This window comes from Mixophyes fleayi, chromosome 6 (assembly GCF_038048845.1).
Source record: "Mixophyes fleayi isolate aMixFle1 chromosome 6, aMixFle1.hap1, whole genome shotgun sequence".
NCBI lineage: Eukaryota > Metazoa > Chordata > Amphibia > Anura > Limnodynastidae > Mixophyes > Mixophyes fleayi.
Window position 1 is genome coordinate 29541499 of NC_134407.1, and position 20839 is coordinate 29562337.

At 41.2% G+C, this 20839-nt stretch overlaps 1 protein-coding gene across 3 annotated transcripts in view; it reads right to left on the reverse strand.

Annotated features, from left to right (window-relative positions):
• BTAF1 (B-TFIID TATA-box binding protein associated factor 1) overlaps nucleotides 1–20839 on the reverse strand; it is a 59588-nt gene that overhangs the window by 26061 nt on the left and 12688 nt on the right. The window contains exons 4-20 of one of the 3 annotated variants that reach the window (XM_075216164.1): nucleotides 20111–20257; nucleotides 18057–18214; nucleotides 17668–17804; nucleotides 13961–14087; nucleotides 10689–10757; nucleotides 10393–10482; nucleotides 9487–9582; nucleotides 8748–8924; nucleotides 8484–8624; nucleotides 8057–8181; nucleotides 7805–7925; nucleotides 6895–6999; nucleotides 6673–6822; nucleotides 4423–4565; nucleotides 3499–3673; nucleotides 2521–2724; nucleotides 1759–2182 (exon numbers count right to left, since the gene is read on the reverse strand). In XM_075216164.1, coding sequence (XP_075072265.1) covers nucleotides 1759–2182; nucleotides 2521–2724; nucleotides 3499–3673; nucleotides 4423–4565; nucleotides 6673–6822; nucleotides 6895–6999; nucleotides 7805–7925; nucleotides 8057–8181; nucleotides 8484–8624; nucleotides 8748–8924; nucleotides 9487–9582; nucleotides 10393–10482; nucleotides 10689–10757; nucleotides 13961–14087; nucleotides 17668–17804; nucleotides 18057–18214; nucleotides 20111–20257 — 2589 coding nt within the window. Of the gene's footprint in view, nucleotides 1–1758; nucleotides 2183–2520; nucleotides 2725–3498; nucleotides 3674–4422; nucleotides 4566–6672; nucleotides 6823–6894; nucleotides 7000–7804; nucleotides 7926–8056; nucleotides 8182–8483; nucleotides 8625–8747; nucleotides 8925–9486; nucleotides 9583–10392; nucleotides 10483–10688; nucleotides 10758–13960; nucleotides 14091–17667; nucleotides 17805–18052; nucleotides 18215–20110; nucleotides 20258–20839 lie in introns of those variants that run through there. The other 2 variants (XM_075216163.1, XM_075216165.1) reach the window with 2 other exon arrangements.

Sequence of the window (20839 nt, forward strand, 5' to 3'; positions counted from 1 at the left end):
GACCAAACACTGTTGATGTCATTGTCTACTTTCCAACCCTGTCTATATTCTGGTGTCGACCATATAAATGTTGATCAGGTAACTGTCAAACATGTATCACACCCACTCCTATCTTTTACTAATACCTCTACCTATATATTCAAGTATTACACAGGCTTTCATTGCTATTGGCTTCCCTTCATATCATCTGACTCTCCAAAGTCCCGTTCTTAGGTTGTTAACATCACCATTCATTCTACAATGCTTTGGATTTGCGCCCAACATACATTATATTACATTATGATGCATTAAACATTCCACAGAGGGCCCATGACTGATCCTAGAGGTACTCCACTGTTTACTAGACCTTCCACTAAGATTAGACCAGAGACTACGTCACTGTTCTCAGTCTTAATAGCTTTGTTTGCTTTTTTTAAAAAAAGGCATTTCAGTAATTTCCATGCTATAGTTGTCGCACTTCCATTTATAGAAAAGGGATAAAGCTGCCAAGTCAGACATCAGGGGAGTCAACACAAGTGAAAAGAGGTGCAACTCACATAACAGGGTACAATGTTAACTCTAGAATGCCAAATGCTAAAATTGGTTATGTAACCAATTTCCAGAGGCTACCTGTACAGGGTTATAACCGGAGGAGCATTGCCTTTACCAGGATGCACCTTTACACCAGCTGTGGGAAAACATTTCTCAATCAATAGCCAAAAAATTACTCCCTTCAGCTTATATTTTCCTGAGCCAAAAGGGAGCCAGATACAGACAAGGGGGATGTACACAACAGGAAAAAAAAAAAAAGTAAGACGACCCAAAAACAAGATCCTTGCTGCCTACAGTGGATGTCTCACCGTTTGCCATATCAATGACAAACTAATTACCAAGGAGTAACACTGCTGGTCTAAGCAAAGTCTGCATGCACTATAGGTGCTCTGTTGGATGGGTATTTATAATGGCATCTCACCAATTAGGCGACAACAACGCCTGTTGGCCCATGGAAGATATCAGAGATGATATGGTTACCGACTGGACAGAAGTACCTAAATTAGGCTAAATGAAGCATCATTGATCCAATGACTCATCGACAGACAATCCTTGGCATTTACTTGAATCCTGAGCATTGTCTTTAGGGGCCTGACTAGGGTCCAAAGTACCTGCATTCAAATCAGTAGAGGCTAGCTATACCGTTACTTGGACATACAAGACCATCTGGGGAAGGAGAAAAAAGCAAAAGGAAAAAAACCCCAAAAACTGGCACATTATAGAGGAAAAGGTCTCTAGCAGAAAGACCTTTATTTCCCCAAGTAGAGCCTTCAGCAGAGGGTTGCAAAGAGATGAAGAGCTTTTCCTAAATACCAATAAAAAAAAGGGACATGTTAATAAAGAATTAAGACACTCCAGCTCAAAATAAAATTGAGGGAGCTGTAATAAAGCACCGAACCACCAGGATCACCTAACAGAAAAGTCAGAGAAGCGGCTTGCTGCAATGGTGGATAACCATCAGCCCAGCTATGATAAACCAGATTCCCTTCCAGGAGAATATGGTGATGACTGGTCAAGTCCAGGCTTCAAGACTTTAGTCTTGTTCTGCTGCTACAAAGGCTTTTGCGTACCCAAGAACATAATACACAGGAAATCTATTACCCTGAAACTCATTCTGAAAAACTAGGAACAAATAAAACAGTAGGTCATAACACCGCCTGCTTAATCATATTTTTAACAGCAATATTTATTTCTGCACAAAGACTTTCATGTCATAATTAAAAGTACCTTTTAAGATGTCCATGTTGTTCAGGGCCGGGGCAGGACAGCTGACAGAAGGGGTGATATTGGTATCCACACATACTGAACTGAAGAGGTTTTTAAGAATTTTGGGATTTGGACAAGGAGTCCTTGCAATGCATTGCTGTAGGAGTTTGGCAATGCACAGTGCCACATAGTTCTGCACCACAGTGTTCTCTTCCTTTTTCACAGCCTCCATTAATGGTTTGATTACGGGATTAAGTTTCTCTGGGAGCTGCATGATGTTGACGATGGCACAAGCAGCAAGTGTGTGCACCCTGAGCTGCAGGACCTGCCACTCCTGATTGGTTTCCATTACGGTCATCTGCACTTGCTGTCTTTTTCCATCCAGCTGCTGGTAAAGTTTAGAATTAACCCACGGAGCACTCGCTTCATTGAATAGTGTAGTAACCTAGAAACAAAGTTACAGCCAAGTCACTCAATTATTTTAACAACCACAACAGTATAATAACCTAGAAGTTCTCTGATCAGATCAAAGCTTCATTAGAGGAAGACTAGTGTTAGTGTCTATAGAACAAATTATTCCTTAACCAAAGAAGCACTCTCATAATGGGCTGTATTAAATCACCAGAAAGCTTTCACTTCTTTAATGCTTTCATGTGGTTAGGAAATAAAAAGAATCTGCAGCCAAATATAAAACTCTGAAATGCAGCACGTCTGACACAAGTTAATTACGTTATTGTTGGCCTAGTAACTCAATCCATTACGCAATCCACAGGACATACTCACCAAATCATTAGCTTGGTCTATGGTGAATACGCTGCAGTTCACTTTGCTCCGGATGTCTATCTGAGCATCAGCCAGGGAGGAAATTAACTGCTTGCACTCGTTCTGCATCCGCGTGAAAGGAATTGCTATCTCATCATAATACAGATGCTCGGAGAGAACTGCAAGCAGGCGTGGCTGGACCGCAAAGACTACCGTTTGACATTCCTAGAGATACAAGATAAACAAGCTGTGTAATAACACCACAAAAAACAGACCCATGGGGGGGGGGGGGGATGAACGACCCAAATAAGAATTTACATTACAGTAATGAATTGTGTCTTTTATAGTGCAGAAAGCACAAACAAATCCTTTAAAAAAGAAAAAAACTATAATGCCAACTCTTGCAACTCCATTTTCTCTTATTGCTTTACCCAATACATATTCAGACTATCTAATATATAAAAGCCTAGCGGCGTGTGTTAGTGTGTGTGGAAAAAACTATTTTATCAGAAAGGGCTCATGCAATTGACCTGAAATTTGGTATACTGACCGTATTTGACAAAAAAATTATAATAGTGAAGTCAGTTAACTTCCATCATCCCCCCCTTCCCCCCGTGGGAGGGGTAGTAAAGGCTAAATTTACCAGTTGAGAGAGCTCAAACTCATTTTCGTGAGGTAATTTTACCTCATGCACACACATGCTGTGTTAGTGTGTGTTAGTGTGTGTGTGGAAAAAAAACTACCGGGTGACAGAATGCTCAAGCTGCAGCGCCACCTGCTGGGCGGAGTTATATACTACACTGACCTACTAAATTCTTACCATTATCTAATATATAAAAGCCTAGCGGCGTGTGTGTGGCAATGAAGATGACAAGAACCTTTTTAACACCTTAAGTTGCTTGATTTGACTAGAATGCATGAGTATCCTGCACGGGTTAACTTGTTACTGTATAGTTTTCAATAAAAAGATTGGAGGGAAAAAAAAGCCAGTCTTATTACCTTTTGCAAGGCAGCCCACTCAGAAATAACTAGAGACACACTGATCCTTTGCAAGGCTGACTTGGAGTTCAGATGGAAGAGAAGCAACTGAGATAGGGATTCAGCAGGCTTTATCTCCTGAGAGGCTGTATTTACACCGGGATCACAGATACAGCAGCATAATGATCCCAACAATCTAAGAGCGGGGGAGAACCAAGGAACATTTTACTGAAAAGCACTTCTGAACACAAACACAATAAATTCCTTAGCTGAATGTCATACACAGATCCTTTTTAATGAAGTATATTGAATATCTGTTTTGGGTGGAAATTCCCGAATTGAAACCTGGACCCCAAAAAGGTTACTTACCTGAGGTCAGCAGTTCTGGCTCTCCAACAACCTGAGCAGGTCTCTGCTGCTGCTCTCCTCATTCCCGTAACACGCCTAATGTCAGCATGTAGCTGGCGGACAACACGGTCTGTATAAAGACAGTTCACGCTGGCAGGATGAGGGCGAGTCCAGCAATGTATACCCCACATTTTACCTGATCCTGCCAAATGCAGAACCCAAGGTAACCTTTCTGGAATCAGGTTTCAGTTAGGTCATTCCACTAAAAAGTATGACGTTTTGAATGGAATAAACTACAATTACTACAATAATGGAACATTATTTTATTTCTTGCAAGAACAGATCCTCTTGCCACTTAACGCAATATTAACAGGTGTATAAACGGTTCAGGGCCAATTCTTGTGCAATATTAGCGAATCAGCCTGTTCTGTTCCTGCACAATGCCAGTGTCTACTTCATTCCAGTGATCTACAGGTAAGAGCTAACACTTACATAAATATATTTTTAAGAACATCAATAGGGCATCGTGCAGAACAAAGGTGCTAGCAAAAGCATGCAAGTATGAAAGATAGATTAGGTTTATAGTGGTATACTGACTTTGCTGCAACTACACGAGCTCGAGTCACCACATAGTCCCTGGTGGCAGAGTCTTCGGTCACACTGTCTGAACCAGCAATATACTCGTGTGTGGCTTCTTTTATCTGGCATGGGCCTTGACGCAGTTTGCCACAGGCTTTTTCCTGCATAAAATCAGAATGAAATGTAGAGATTCTGGTCAGTATTCAGAGCATGAGAACAGACCTAGATAGAGCAGGGTTCAATGACAAGCCACAAAACTACAGTGCTACATACAACAGTTAAACACTGGTCACTTGGAGTTGCTATGGTGACTGAACGTTAAAAACCTTGCAAACAGCCTCAGCATGGAGTGCGGGAACAGAACATAGGATTCACAGAAAACCAGTTATGGGAAAGGGCTGCCAGTTCGAGAACATCCTAACCGAAACAGCAAAAGAAAACTCCAAAAAGGACAGAATGAGAGTCAAGCAGGAACACCCTGCATGACCTGCAGAATTCAAGAGCAGGGTAGAAATCTATATGTTGAAAAAAATAAAAAGTCACAAAAACATGATCTCACTTCAGACCAAGTGGTCAATGTATTAAAGTGCGATGCCATCTCCGGATGGAGTTATCAAATATTCTATGGGATCCTGCTGAAACCTCTCCGGCTTCACAGAATCTCTCACCGTGAAAGCGTTATGCATATAGCGCTTTCTCCTTTCACCGGCAGCGCTAGGCTGCTGATAACTAGTTAAAACAGTTAAGGAAGAGGGGGGGACTTTGCCGTAGCTCCCACTGAAATTTGCAGCAATGCATATGGATAGACACTGCATATTTTTAATACATAGACCACTAAGTAGGGTCTCATGGTCTCAAGTGAAATGGTCTTGCAAACTCAATTATGAAGAATCGTGGCTTCACAGTCCATGTCACTGAATTCAACTGTTAGGCCCTGGATACACGGTCCAAACATAACGGCAGGCATCAATTACTCAAGACTTCAGTTAAGTCACCACTGTGACATTGTTTGGGCCTTGAGAAGAGATAGCCAGCTGCTCAGAGCCAGGGACCAAGTTGCAGAACATTGATCAGTAAGTTGGCCAAATAGATTGTCTCTAGGGGACTAATCTGTGAAAAAAAAAAAGCAGACAACTTTCCTTAAAAGATCTCTAACCAACTGAATTATAAAAACTACACAGACTGGTCCTGCTCTTTTCCAGAATGTTCTCCCTGGAAGCTCATGCTGTTGCAGGCTCTGTACCATGGCCTTCATTTTAGGGGTTAATCAGTGGAGCGCCATACTGCAAGTCTAAAGCCAGATTAAGTCATATTCCCCTTTGCAGTAGAGAGCGTGAAACTAGTCAGTTCTTCTTTTGTCCTGGTGACCTTGGACTAGGGCATGAACTTGTGACTACAGGGTTATGCAGCCTCATCTACCCCTTACTCACGCTAAGCAGCCAAGGACTCATTTGACAAACAGGTGAGATCAGGGGTAAAGGAGGGACCCCCCAACCTCAGAGAAGGAAGTAACTACCCCCACCATGCTCAGTCACTTGTGTAATTAGGTGTGTGGAGACTTAAAGGAAAGATGTACTCGCCTCCCCCATAGAGCACTAGAAAACATACAAAAATATATGCTTTTCCTTCTGTGTTGCACTACCGCTGAAGGATAAATTCCTATTGTGTTTTTTGTAGCTCCACATTAGTTTTTTCTGTTTTGTTTTTTTAAAAAAAGCTCTGCGATGGGTTATTTGGGAAGAGGAGACAGGGGATATTAGTGACTTATTGAATTGTATGAAAATTGTGAAAATATGTATTTAATAATGCATTCAATTGTAGATGTGATATTTTATACCTCAATAAAAAAAAAAAAAAAAAAAAAAAAAAACTCTGCTGCAACTTCTACTAGATAGAATATACTGCTAGACGACGTGTTGATCACAAAAGCTTTTTTAAAAACAAAAACAAAACAAAGACTGGGTTGTTTGATACATCTCTGCATGTAAAACAATTGTATTTAGGTCTGTTGTGTCATATACACGGGCAAACTAAGATATGCCAAGCTGCCATAAAGACTCTGCTGAAATAAATGGATGAAAGTGAATGGAACAAATGTTCTTAGTAGAGTTGCAACAGTGCACAGATGAACAAAAAGAATGTGGAAGATAGAAACCCCCTAAAATCATAAATATAAAAATGAGCACGAAAAATTCAAGTTCTAAAATTATGACCACCACTTAACATGGTTTCCACAAAGACAAGACCTGGTCAATATTTAAAGCTCACCTTTGACTTGGGCTTCACCTCTAGCAGCATGTTTAAATCAATAGGTAGATGAGAGGGCTGCATCATTAAACAGAGCCAAGCTCCCATCCAGGGGCAGGCAGCAGCCACCACATACTGCACTGAGGCCTTGCGTATCAGCTCCTGCCATACCTGTGGAGAGAACAACATGATGTAGTACAAGAGCAAGCTGAATGTCTCACCACACTGCGAAAGAGATACTACCTTGTGGATAAGGTCAAGAATTTCCTGGTTGCTCTCCAGAATACAGATCTGAAATATATGCCGCAGCATGTCCTGCAAGATCGGGATCAGCCAACCTGTACAGCTCTGGAATACATAGAGAGAAGACAGGGTTTGTGGAAGCTGAAATGTAGTGGCAAGTGTCAGCACTTATGTATGGTTTGTCAGGACGGAGATAGGTCTTAACATTTCAGCAATCACTTATCTTGCAAGTCTCCATCTTACACTGTCTTGCCTCACTCGTTCCAAACAGCACATAAATGGCAGCTTTATTATTGGTGGATAATGCTGCTTTACACACACGTCCCCACTAACAGCTACAAGTGTTATTCCACTACCTTATGCATTAATTGTTCCCCACATTTCAAATTATAAGCACATTTGGGCGGGGCCTCCAATAACTCTTGTAACTTGACATACATTTGTTAGGGAGCAATAAAGCTAGTATTTTAGAACACTTTATAGAAAAATTCCAAACAATTTTAAAAAAAAAAGTAAAATTTAACCAAGAGTCAGTAATCAGGAACATCCAGGAAGAGGTCAACTACCAACAGTTACATGCAGGAATTACCTCGGAGACTGAACAGGTGGGCTTACTATGCATGAATGAGGTTCTACTGTGCTGCAGAGCACTAGACCCAGACCAAGTATTGTTCCGCTGTTCATAATCCATTTGCAAGAGCATAAAGGAAGCAGTCTACGACCTAGTTTTTTCTCAAGCCGATTTGGGACAACAGCTAAAGCCTTGTAGCAGGCATAAAAAAAGCACAAGTCTTGTTCACTTGTAAAGTTAAGGTTCCACTACCAACTGTTGAAGTGGCCAAGACAGTCACATATAGAACACCGCTTGTATTTTATAGTACAGCCACATGACACAATCCCATCCACTAACCTGGTCCTGTGTGGATAACAAGGTGCATAATGTTTCCAGGGCTGCCTTTCGAACGGATGATATAATATGACGTAGAAAAGGCCACACACGCGGTACTAATATTGAAAGGGATTGTTGAATACTGCCAAAACAAAAGCATGACCATTAAAGACTTAACAACACTGTTAACGGCGCTTAACAAAACAATGTCTGGGGAAACAGACTCCATTACACAACTTGTTATAGAATGCCAACATCACCACATCAACTTACTTGCACTGTTGAACCTGAGGATACATTAAAAGCGAAGAGAGGAGGGTCATGATACTGTTGGTAGAGGCTGTTAGGTCATCTAGCTCCAGAAGTGCATCCCATAAAGTGCCAAGAATGAAGGGAACCTAAAATACCAGTATCAAATAAGCTATGCAAGGTTATGCTCTAACACATGTTGTCAGCACTTAATCCCAGAAAAGACTACAACCATGATATTAGGGATCTATTGACATAAGGGAAGGATTTAATTTTTCATATTAACCATCACCACCTCTATACTGCTATAAAGTGTGAGCCTCACTCGTTCCAAACTGCACATAAACGGCGGCTATTATTGGTGGATAATGCTGCTTTGCTTTACAATAGCTTCACACACTTCCCCACTAATTATTTTAATAAATAATTACACATTAAAAAGACGGATTACCTGTTTAAACTGCAACCTTACTAGACTGTCCACAACAGGTACTAAAGATGCTGCAGCTACAGCCCGCACATCATCATCAAGGTCCTGAAGCCCTTCAATTATTGCTGGTAGTGCTTTTGGTAATAATGTCTTAATTAAATCCTATAAAAAAGACACAATAAAAAAAAAAAAATTGAAGCAATTAAAATGGGTGTTAAAAAACCTCTATAAAAAGGGTATAAATATAACGTTCAAAGATAACTAGAGGTTATAACTGAAGGTTACCTGGCGAATAGCTAGGGCATACTTTATTCCTAGCAGTCCCCCATGTCTCACTTCCCATTGTTCTTGTATCAATAAGCGTAGTAGGATTTTCACTGTTTTATGAACTCCGCTGTCATTCATATGTTTAAGGACCACCCCTAGCGTCTGAGCGCACGTCTCTCGCACTGGAGCTACCACCTAGGGGTTAAGAACAAGAGTTAGTATTTAATTACAGCCGATTGCACTATTTGTGCTCCGAGTGGACATCAGTGTTATAGAATTGCCAGGGCATGCTATAAGTCATACAGTATCTTGTGAAAACTATTGTAGAATATATAAATCAAGGTATGTAGTTATACAAACGAAACTTTGGTTTCCCCCCCCCCCCCCACTTCCAAGCCCTTCTAGGGTGATTAAACACTTATTATTACTTGACATTAAATAATTAGTTCCAAATGTTTTCAGCGCTTGGGATTAAAATGGATATACATTTAACAAAAACACGGCATATAGGTTATCAGCCAACTAGACATTTTGAGCAGACATTCTGCAGAACATGAGCACAGGAGAACACTGCATCTCCTAGAGACAGTTCAAATACTAAAATATAAGCTGAAGTCTCATCTAGGTTATTTAATTTAATCCAAATAGCTACCAAATTAAAATTCTGAGATCACCAATACATCTACCTCACAGCTGTCAATGACCACTGGGGGATTCCCCCCCCCCCTATTTTAACCCTCAATTAATGAAAGCTTACTTCATCAGAAATAAAATCCCCAAATCGGTCTAATGCAAAGACACACAGGAGGCGGATAGCCAGATCCTCAAGCCATTCTTGATGCTGCTGCTCCATCTAAAAGAGATTAGAAAGACGAAGCAAAAATGAACGGTTCCCTTCTAAAAGAATAGAGTTGGGTACAATTTTATTATATTTTCCACTTTTCAGGGCTTGAAATTTAATAGTATGCATGTCTGCCCAGGGGCAGAGTCATCTCAGATGCACCTGTACTAGTCAGATCTGCTGATCGGGCAAGTACATTGGTACTTGCTCTCCTACTGTAGACCAAAAAAAAAAAAAACCAAAAAAAAACGCAAGCATCTAGATGGGTGGACAATCATGCATGGACTACCTAGTTCACATGCCACAGGCCTCCATCCTATTTCACTGCCACTAGTGTCTCTCCTGCACTCACTGCATTTGGCCATTTTTCTACCTGTTGCTCAAGGTCATTCAAGACTGCAGTACATAGTGCATGAGAAGCAGCCGCCACTGCAGAGTCTGACTCATGTACAGAGCTGTTACAGTTCCCATATGGAAAACTGTATGGGCCGGGAAAGGGGGAGGGGGGCAATTGGTTTCCAGTTCTGCACAAGATTACCCCAAGGAAGCAAAATAGCCCAGCAGGGGTAGGGGTGTGGTTGGGATGGTTTATCATTGGAAGGAGGGAAATAATGGACTAAATGAGTTATCATGCAGAAGTCTAAACTTTAATTTCAACGCTAAACGTCATGATCACCAGGATATGAAACTATTTTGCTACAGAATCCTTTTGCAACAAACTGTTGCTCTTACAAGTTTAACACATTTTTGTTAATGTTCCAGATTATAAAACAGTTCGGCACATTACAACAACTGTTTGAGGTGGGTGCTGGTTCATTTTACCTCTTCATGTGTGCTATCAGCAATCCTGCCTCCACTTTTACCATGTGCCTTAAGTATCTCCCGGAGACCTGTTCCTGCACCATGCCGCACCTTCAAACATCAAAAAACGCATGTGACTTTAGGCATGTAAAACACATTCCATGTGCATTTATATTCAAAAATCACAACCTTATGGAGACAAACGACAAACTTGGTATTAAGTTTTTTTTCAGTAATCATCCACATTAAAACTTCAAAGCATGAGATTGTCTTTCAAAGACATGCAAGCAAGTCAAATCAATAATGCTTCAACTCACCTCCCAGGATGGGTTGAACAGATCATTACATAGCTCTTCACAAAAGCTCTCCAGGGGCCACTCTCTTGTCTAACGGAGAAGGTGAAAGAAACCTTCAGCACTTATTTTCAAAGTTAGCAGAGCACACATGAATTTACGGTCTGAAAATTCATTAGGCAAATCAAGAATTGTATTCACATTTTTATTAATCTCTGGTGGGTTAGCACTTTGAACAAGTCTACAATAAGAACCCTTAATTTTAATTAGTACATTCATTTCCAATCAAACTTTAAAAACAAATGAAAGATGCAAACTCAATATGTCAATTATCGGTAAAAGGGGACTAAAAGAACCCCAAAAAAAAAACAAACAACAAAACAGATCACAGAGCATGCGATTTAAGAAAGCAGAAGTCAGATGTATGTGGCAGACACTCTTAATGAGGGACATAAACAAATGTATGAATAAAATGGGGAAGGTTTTTATACTTCAGTTAAATCCATTTGCTATCCTGGGGTTGAGGCGACTGCTTGGAAGCTGGATACTTAATAAGGAATGGGTCTTCAGGAGTTTAGCATTAAGGTGGAAACAAGAATCAGGGCCAACTTTCTGCAGAAACAAATAATGAACCTTAAAGGGAATTAAGCTTAAGCCAGATAGATGTCCTCCCTCTAAACCCATAAGGACGGGAGAGGGCATTTGAATTGGGGAAACCGCTAGACCAAACTGAAGTTCCATTTGGATACCAACTGAGCCCTGGTTCCGGAACAGAACTTGGGCACCATGTTGAACCGGAAGGCCATAATATCAACTTCTGTCTAGCACCATCTCTTGACCAGCACAGCAAGAAATGTAACATGGGAGGCCTTTGTTCAAGTTTTCCTCTCTCAGCAACCACCCGAGACACAGATGTGACTGCAGGGACAGTGACTAAGCTCAGATACACCATCCTCTGATTTGGAACAAAAGTTTAATTTGATCATTCAAAATCAATAAGTGCAATTTCAGTACCCGACTTTGCCGATGCAAGTGAGCATGAAGGGGGCTTTGAGGAGATTGTCCATGTAAGGCACGATGGCGATTCCTTAAGAACGCAACGGGGCAGACATTACTTCCATGATCATTATAGACTCATGGTGCAGTAGCCAGACTGAACACAAGGCCCTGAACTGGCATGAGTCCTGTACCGCAAATTCAAGTAGGTATCTGTGCCCCTCCCAGATTGGAATAAGTAGTGATGCGTCCGATGTCTACAGACACTAAAAATTAGTTAAACTTTATGCTATAATACCTAAGAGAGACTCCATTTTGAATCTGTCTACTCAAAGCAAACCTTTTCTTAGCCCGAAGGAGAGGGTTTACTACACGTGGAGAGAACCCTCTGGACCTCCACAGGTTGGCCTTAACAGCCATGTTAAATTGAGCAGAGGCAATGCCGAATGTGTGAATGGTCCTTGCAGAAGGTCTTCTTGAAGAGGTAATTTCAGACCCGGACCTACCGCTAGCCCCAGAATTTCAGTGTACCAAACTCGCCATGGCTAAGTGGGAGCCATTATAATGACTGAGAGTCCCCCCCCTTGCTACACTCGAAGAACTCTGGGGACCATAGAGATGGTAGGAAACAGGTATACCAACCTGAAGTCCCATGACAGTCATTACATTGATGGCCATCGCCGAGGGGTCTCTTTGCTTAACAGCAAAACTGAGGTACCTTCCTGTTGTGATGCAATCCCATTAAGTTCAGGTCGGGGATCCCCCAACATAGGACCAGAGACAGGAACAACTCCGGATGGAGCGACCACTCTCCCGGCAATATCGCAGAGGTGCCTTTCCCTTATCAGTCTTATTTTTATTAAAGGTAACAGCAGAACAGTATAAGAATGAAATACAGGCATTCACAACTAAAAAGAGATACTAACTAGTCTGACAGTCAAAAAGGAGTATCCCCTGCTAAGACTTATGCATTTAGTATTCTATATTTTATTAAAAATGCTATTGCAATAATTACTTTAATTTCAACATACCCCTATCTATGATGTAGAGATATAAGAAAAGTGGTACCTAGCATTCCAATCAGGCTAAGATGTCTCATGGAGCAGGAGTGGTCTGTCAGCAACTCAGTGTTTCAGAGAATGTCAGCTGCTCTTTTTCCCCAGGCAGTTTTGGTGTCTTTGGAATAGCTCGCTTGCTTCAGATTGTAGGGAAAGGGGCTTAGAACCCTCTAACTGCACAGTTTTCCTACTCAAGTTTTCTTCTGCTAACAAGGCGATCTGCTACATCTATATTATGCAGCAGTCGCTAATAGCAGAATCCTAGTGACCGTTACACCCCCCCCCCCCCTCCCTCCTTTGCTGAGGAGGAGACTTTGTATATTCCAATATGGCGGCCCCTGGCATTCCGATTACAAGCGCTCTTTGCCATGTCTGGCAGCACCGGTATATCGGTCCTGATCAATGTGGCAGCAGCTGTAAGCAGCTTGTCAGCGCCGAGAAGTTGTAAAGAAAATAAAAAGCACAGTATTTAACTCAATCTCCCAACATTTCTTTTAGAATAGGTGTTTTCTGGTCTGACTGACTAACCATAGGCATTAACTAACTTTGCACACAAATGTGGCTCACTAAGATCCACAGGAAGCACGTTATCCTCTTACTCAGCCTGCTTAAGTAATGTACTTGAGCACCAACTGCCAGGAGTGCACCCAAGCAATCATACATTATGAATATGAGAGGCTCAGAAAATGTACGAGTCAGCTACGCTTAGCTGCAAGATTCAAGGCTGCTCTGGAAAACCAATTTTTTAAAAAGAAACAAAAAAAACCACAACAACATTTTTTTGTAGTTATGTATTCCAATTATGTCATTTAAAAAAAAACAAAAAAAAACGAACAGCATGCATTTATTGGTTTAACACAGTATTGTGTTTATTCATTGGACATAATTGTGGGAGGCAGGCCCACTGTTTCATTGCAAGAGCCCTTCAGATCTACTAGGTCTCCCTTTGAGGCTTAAAGCTAGAGATAACAAGACTTCCCGGTCTATATACACAGCACTGATAATTCAGACAGACACATGCAGCTTTACCATGTAGGGCCATTTACTGCAATAAATACAAACAATAAAACATTCCATAAATAGAGTAAAGTTTGTGTGGGTCATTTGATAGCGTCCACTTTCCCTGAGTAAATTGACGTGATACAGCATAAACAAACCCAGTTTTTATGGAGGTGGCAGACAGACCAACTTGAAGTGCTTAGGAGAATGAGATCTGTATTTTGAGAAGAAATCAAATATTACCTCATCAAACAGTGAAGAGTTGTCAGGTATGTTGTCAATCAACACTTTGGACTCCGTTGCTGGCTGACTGATGACAACGTTTGTCACTTTCCTTCTCTTTTCCTCAGGCTCCCCATCTGTACTATCACTGCTGGAATAGGAGAGTGACCGTTATAAATTCAATGGATTAAAAACAAAATTCAGTATCAGTCATTGCAAATTACCAATTGTAAACAAAACCCCAAACAATCTGTAAACCCAGCGTATCTAAACTAATTCTACCGTATGACTGCACCCAAGGCTTTGAGAAATATAATATATACATATACACACAAATAATCGACAGACACCCAGGTTTGTGTTTGGGGTCAGCAGTGGTGTTTAAAATAGACAAAAAGTAAAAGTTACCACCATGAAATATTGCTGTAGGACAAGGAAATAGGATTTTTATACTTCTGTAAAACCCGTTTTGGTCCATTTGGGACAACGCAAACTGCCAATTTAAAGCTTCTGCTAACCAAGCCCTGGCTCCTCCATCTCTACCCCACTTCCTGTCTTCTTCTCATGAAAAATAAGCAGACTTGCAAGATAAAGCTGTAAGCTCTGAAACTCTTCTTGCCATAGAGATGCCCAAAAAGACAGCTTTCTAGGTTATAAATTTAAAATCAACCGTAGCCAAGTGTTCAAAAGGCAGATGCTGCAATGCATTCAACATATTAAAATCCCAAGGCGCTATCGGAGGAACATTAACGGTTACACATAAACGAGCCCTGAAAGAAAGTCTGCACATCAGGTATCACAGCGAATCTTCTTTGGAAAAAAAAAAAAAAAAAAAAAGAAAAAGAAAAAAAAAGACAGAGCAGACAGCTAACCTTTAAGAGAACTAAGGCGTAAACCAATATCCAGGGCAGCCTACAAGAACATGAGCAACCTGGACAATACAAGACAGGTAGGAAACCCCTTTTCACACCAGGCAATATAAGTCTTCCAGACCTGATATATATTGGCCGAATACGGTCTCCTAGCACGAAGCATAGTCTGTACCACACGCTCCGACAACCCCATTATCTCGAATGATCATGGCTTCAAAACAGCCATGCCGTTAAAGCCAAACATTCCAAACCTTGATGACGGAAGGGACCTTGAGTTAACAGATCTGGTCGTAGCAGCAGGCACCACAACAGACCACCCCTGCCATGGAGAGCACCTCGGTGTACCCCCAGAGACCAATCTGGCGCCACTAGAAGCACTGGAACACCCTCCTGCTCTACCTTCAACACCCTCGGAAGCATTGCTACCAGTGGGAACAGGTAAATGAAGTGGAACTGCCAGGACACTGCGTCTACTGAGACAGAGGATCTCTCGCCTGGAAACAGAAGAGGACCTTCTAGCTCAACCAAGATGCCATCTTGTCAATATCTGGTTGACCCCACCTGTCTACCAACTGACAAAACGCGTCCAACTGGAGGGACTATTCGCCAGGATGCAGAGTCTGTTAGCTGAGAAAAATCTGCTCCCAATTATCTACCCCTGGAATAAAGACAGTCATAATAACCAGGACGTGAACTTCGGCCCACTGACAAATCCTGTGCCTCTCTCATGGCTAAGGGACTTTGGCGCCGCCCTGGTGACAGATATACCATGGCATTGTCAGACTGAATCTTCTCCGCCTGACCCTGCATCAAATGTTGCATGCTGATCCGAAAATGGAACACATACATTGATCGGAACCAATTTTTACAACCACCAAAAAAAAGAGAGTGACGCACATGGAGAGACAGGCAGGATACCTGGCCCAACAGATTCAGATGAGATTTGTTTCATTTGAACAGAAGTTCCAACTGGAACACCCGTGCATGAAACTGAGCAAAATTTCACCATCTTCTGCAAGACCAGGATCTTGACTGGAGGTAAGAACAATAGTTGTTGACCAGTGTGAAATTAGAGTCCCAAAAAGATTATCTGCTGGGATGGGATCAACTTGGACCTTATGAAATAGTGTATCCAACGGTTGTAATCTACAGTACTGGCCATGGCCAGACCAAAGGGAAGAGCCCAAAATTGGAAATGCTCTGACCAAACTGCAAACCTGAGGAGGGACTGATGACCCTCCCAGATGGGAACATATAGATTCTAGGCATCAAGGATGCCTAGAGCCACCATTAACTCCCCGTTCCATGCTGCGAAACACAGACCACAAAGACTCCATCTTGAACCTGGGGACCTTGACCGAGTGTTCAAATATTTCAGATTGGGTCTAACGAGTCTGGGATTTTATTCAAACTTTTTTTTCTGGTGCCAAAACCAAACCATTTTTGTGAATCCTGCACCAGAATTCCAGAAGAAATTGGTTTGGATCACCTCTTTCGTGGACATGCAGGAAGCCACCACGGAAGGGTAAAATGCCCGTCACGCGGACTGCTTGTCTGCAGGCTTAGCTGCCGAACGCAGAGCAGACCAGGCCTGAACGCCCACGCTACCCCTTGGTGGCGGACAACTGATCTGAGGAATATGGACCGCGAGACCTGCCAGATGACTGGAACCTGGACATCCTTTGTTTGGGAGCACCGACAGGAAGAAAAGTGCTCTTTCCTCCCATTGTTAGACTGATAATGGAGTCAAGCTACGGCACATACAAAACCTCTCCGGAAAAGGGAATTATCTCAAGAGCCTTTTTTTTTTTAGATTCAACATCAGACTCCCAAGACTTAAGCCAGAGAGTCAGACTAGCAGAAACCGCAGAGGAATATATTTGTGCCCTTACCAGTCCCACATCGGCTAAAAAAAAATAATCCGTAGCTCTTCGAATTTGCTCTACCAATGGAAGACGTTCAGCATATGGTCACCCAGCAGTCCTGACCAGCAATCTACAACTGCTGACCCGCAACAGTGCACAGCAGTCCATGCAGTGCGACGTTAGAAGTGATTGACAGCCGCAGCTCAATAAGCCGATAAATAACAGGAGACAGAAGCCTCAGATTGTAAAAACTCAAAAACTACTAAAATAACATAACAGAATTGGGCTGCTACACAGACCAAACAAAGCCTGTTCGCCAGGCACTTAAACTAAACTGAAGCTAAACAGGAAGTGGGGTACAGAGAAGGAGGAGCTAGAGCTTTGTTTTAGAGTGCCAGTTTGCCCTGTCCCTAACTCTATACCCCAATCACTCCCAAAGGAAGACAGAAATGCATCCATTAATTTTACTTTGTCCAATTAAAATGCGAATTTAGGTTGAATTACTTTTCCTATTTACAACCAACTGTGCTACCATCTAAAATTTAAGTTAAGACTCTGGTGGTTTTAGAGCCACTTGACAGCAGCAAGTATGAAGACACATGAACATTTGATTGAGTCATACAGGCGTGACCAGACTGTCAGTTCATCCTGATTGATGTGTGGTCATTGTCATTCTCAACTCCATAGCATCTGTCTGTGTCACATACTAACAGTTGTTGGATCCTAGGAACATTTAATACAGAACCTTAAACATGAAAACCTGTGACAGGGTATTGTAATGTGTAATTTACTGAACCATGATGCAGGTGATGTGACAGATTCAGCTGCAAAAAACAGAACCTGCCATGCTCCTCAGTATCGAAAATTTTATTGCAAAAATTCTCTTTTTTTTTTTTTTTAAAAGACAGAATTTCATTTAAAAATAAATAAAAAAAAAAAAGTCATGAGAGCATGTAGAGTTGTGGTGAAGACTGTTCACTAATAGAATTACCTCTTTTCATTGCTTTCCGTAACATCGCGGGATCTTTGCTTTGCAATCAGTTTTGCCATTCGCTTGGCTTTATTTTTCTGCCTGTTACTCATACCCGGAAGAAATTCTGAATCAATAAACTCTGCAGCCTGAAGGGTCTGAAAGTAAAGACACCAAACATCACAAGTCAAAGTCTTATTTTTTTTCAGCACTGTGAAGCCAACTAATACTTTAAAAACCACCAACATGTCTATTAATGGAACGAACAGTCTTCTGTCAGGATGAACCTCAGAATTATGGATGGGCCGAGTACATAGGGGGGACAGCAGTTCAGCATAATAAATTAATGCACACTAAAAAGATGATCATTCTCCTTAAAACAAAAAGATACTCAAGAAACTTTTACCTACAGGTTTATTTACAAGTGTGTTTGTCGGCATATAGTCCAAATCTTCATCATTAAATAGTTCTTCAGTGTTCATGCCTATCGCAGCTCCCATGTCGAGGCCTAGTTTTCGCTGTAGCAGTTTCCTCTGCCGGGCTATCCTTTCCTTAGGATCCACTTCCACTAAAACACAAACACGTTTCACCTTATTACTTTCAGAACATATTTACTTAGCACTCCATTACGGCTACACCGAGAAGAAGCCCACATATCAAGACCCCTCCAAAATTAATATATTATATATCATTTACATAGTCCTGTACAGTATGTAAACTGTCTTACCTATGAGGTTAGGAGAAAAAGGACTGAATAGTATTACAATTTGCAGATTAATAGAAAAGATTTTTTCCTTTGCGGTGTACCCCTAGAAATTTATTTGGGAAAATAAGCAAGCAAACCATTTTTTTTTTCTTTTTTTACATGGGAGCCATTTACCAGCTTAAGTTTTAGGTATAACTTATGAGGTAGGGAGTTGTGTGGTTTTTCAGTTCCCATAGACACCAAATGGTCGAGTAGTTATTCCATTGTCCCAGCTTCCCACATAATTCCATTAGCTGCCAGGAAAACGGATTGACATCTGTATGGGATTTGCCATCTAACCTCACTGATGTTAGATACACCCATTTCCACCTCTGCTCATCTCAGCTGCAATTACAATGACAAGCAGAAGTATACTAAAGTGGTTTATCAAAGTTACTTTAGAAGGTTGTATCCAGTGTTTGACATTATTCTGCACAGCCCATATTCTACGTGCAAACAATTTGCATCCAAATATAACATAAAGTGGAACAATGGTCTCAAATTTCTAAGTTAGATAATAGCCTTGTTACGTCAGCCTTCATACCTGAGAGCATTGGATTTTAATTGAATTTCAGTGTTTGAAGCGTAGATGTTAATGTAGGACTTGCACACAAGGACCCTTGACACTGGATTGCCAGATTAAAGGTTATTAAAATATGATTTAATACCCCATACCTTTATATTGCTAGATACATAGAGATTTGCATTAGTGTTTTTTGCCTATATCCGTATAGGGAATTTATAGTGCCATACAGCTGGTACCCTGAACCTTATGGTACTGGTTGAGTGGGCTTATTAATTTTCTATTTATACAAGTCTATTAAAACCCACAATTTAAAAACATGATACTAAAAAAAAAACAAACAAACATTGAACTACAAAAGATTCAATAATTACTACATGATTCAAGTGACCTACAATCAAATTCCTATTATCTCCATATAACGTGTCCAGTCAGAAATAATTTGTCATTTGCTCACAGAGCACACTTCAATTCCTAACTATAGGATGGCAAAGGCAAACCCTAATGGGTGGAGAGGAAGAGGTCACAAAAATGAACAGATACTGCTCAATAGACAGGATCAGCAGTCTTGTATATATGTGCAGTATGGGAACTAGACCCTTTCCCCTTGCCAAGTACACATATGAGGAGCACATAAGGGGTTAACCTCCCCAATGGAAGAAACAGCTGCTGGGTGCCTATCCCTATAGGATAGATCATATTATCAGAGATTTCAAATACCTTACACCAACAAAACCTCAGATAATAGACCCACTATAAAAGGTGTGAATGCTCATTGCTGTGTGCTTATCAACTAGCTGTATTTATATATTTATATCAACTATTCTCTCCCGATGACACCTGCACCAAGTCTATGCCGAATTTAAACAAATCCGTCTACATAAAGCCAAAGTACAGAGCTGGCCAAGGTGCATCATACAGTCTTGTCTGCATGTCTTCATTTTGAGATGGCCTTTAAATGTCTCTGGTAAGAGCATACAACTGTACAAGAACAATGTAATTTAAGACAATCCATGAACTAGTTTGTACGAGAGGCTACTCCCACCTGCTTACTCGCCTATCTAGCAGGTTTGTGCCACCACACTATAGACAATGATTTAGAAATACATTTTAGTCAGAATCAAAGCAAGCTTGTCAACTGTATATTCTAATCAGGAAAATGACTAAATAATACAATATCACTATGAATGGCATACCCGATTTGTCATCTTGCACTTCAAATTCAACACCCGCCGAGCCCAGGAGAGAGGCGCCATGTTTTAGCAGTCTCGATATATCAAACCTGTCAAAGCTCAGTCTGTCGGATGTTGAAGAGTCATCGTTTGAACACTCTGAACCAGCCTCTAAAAATGAAAGTCAATATTAATCCTTATGAGAGATTCAAATTCTAAACAGGCTTCCCAAGAGCCATGGCTGTAAAAGCATTTGTAGCTGCAGAAAGATTTATATTTAAACTTCCAATCCTGCTCTCTGGAGTCAATGAGACGTGCTGCCAGAGCCACGAAGATCAGCGGACAGAGCAGGAAATTCAATTGGAAGCAATGTGCTGTGGAGTGCCTCAGGAACGGTCGGTCCCACCAAGGCACTCTGTAGTCTTGTACCTCTGCTCATTTCTCCCCTTACACTCCATAGGGGTGTGCTGAAAAAAGAGCAGAAATTCCTTACCGTAATATACGGTAACTTGCACAGCCAGGCATTGCGGTGATGTGGACATCACTTCCAAATGAATTCCCCCCAGTCCTGTAGGAGGATGGTCTCATGTTAATGTGGTCCTGCCACAACCATTAGATTGTACTCACACCTGTTTATAGCAGAGTCTGGTTTTTTTCTAGAAACCCTTTTGTGCTTTAAAAGAAGTAATGTAAAGCAAGACCATTAGTTCACGGCTAGCAATCTTGCCCACGTACGCTAGAATACAAGCTGGA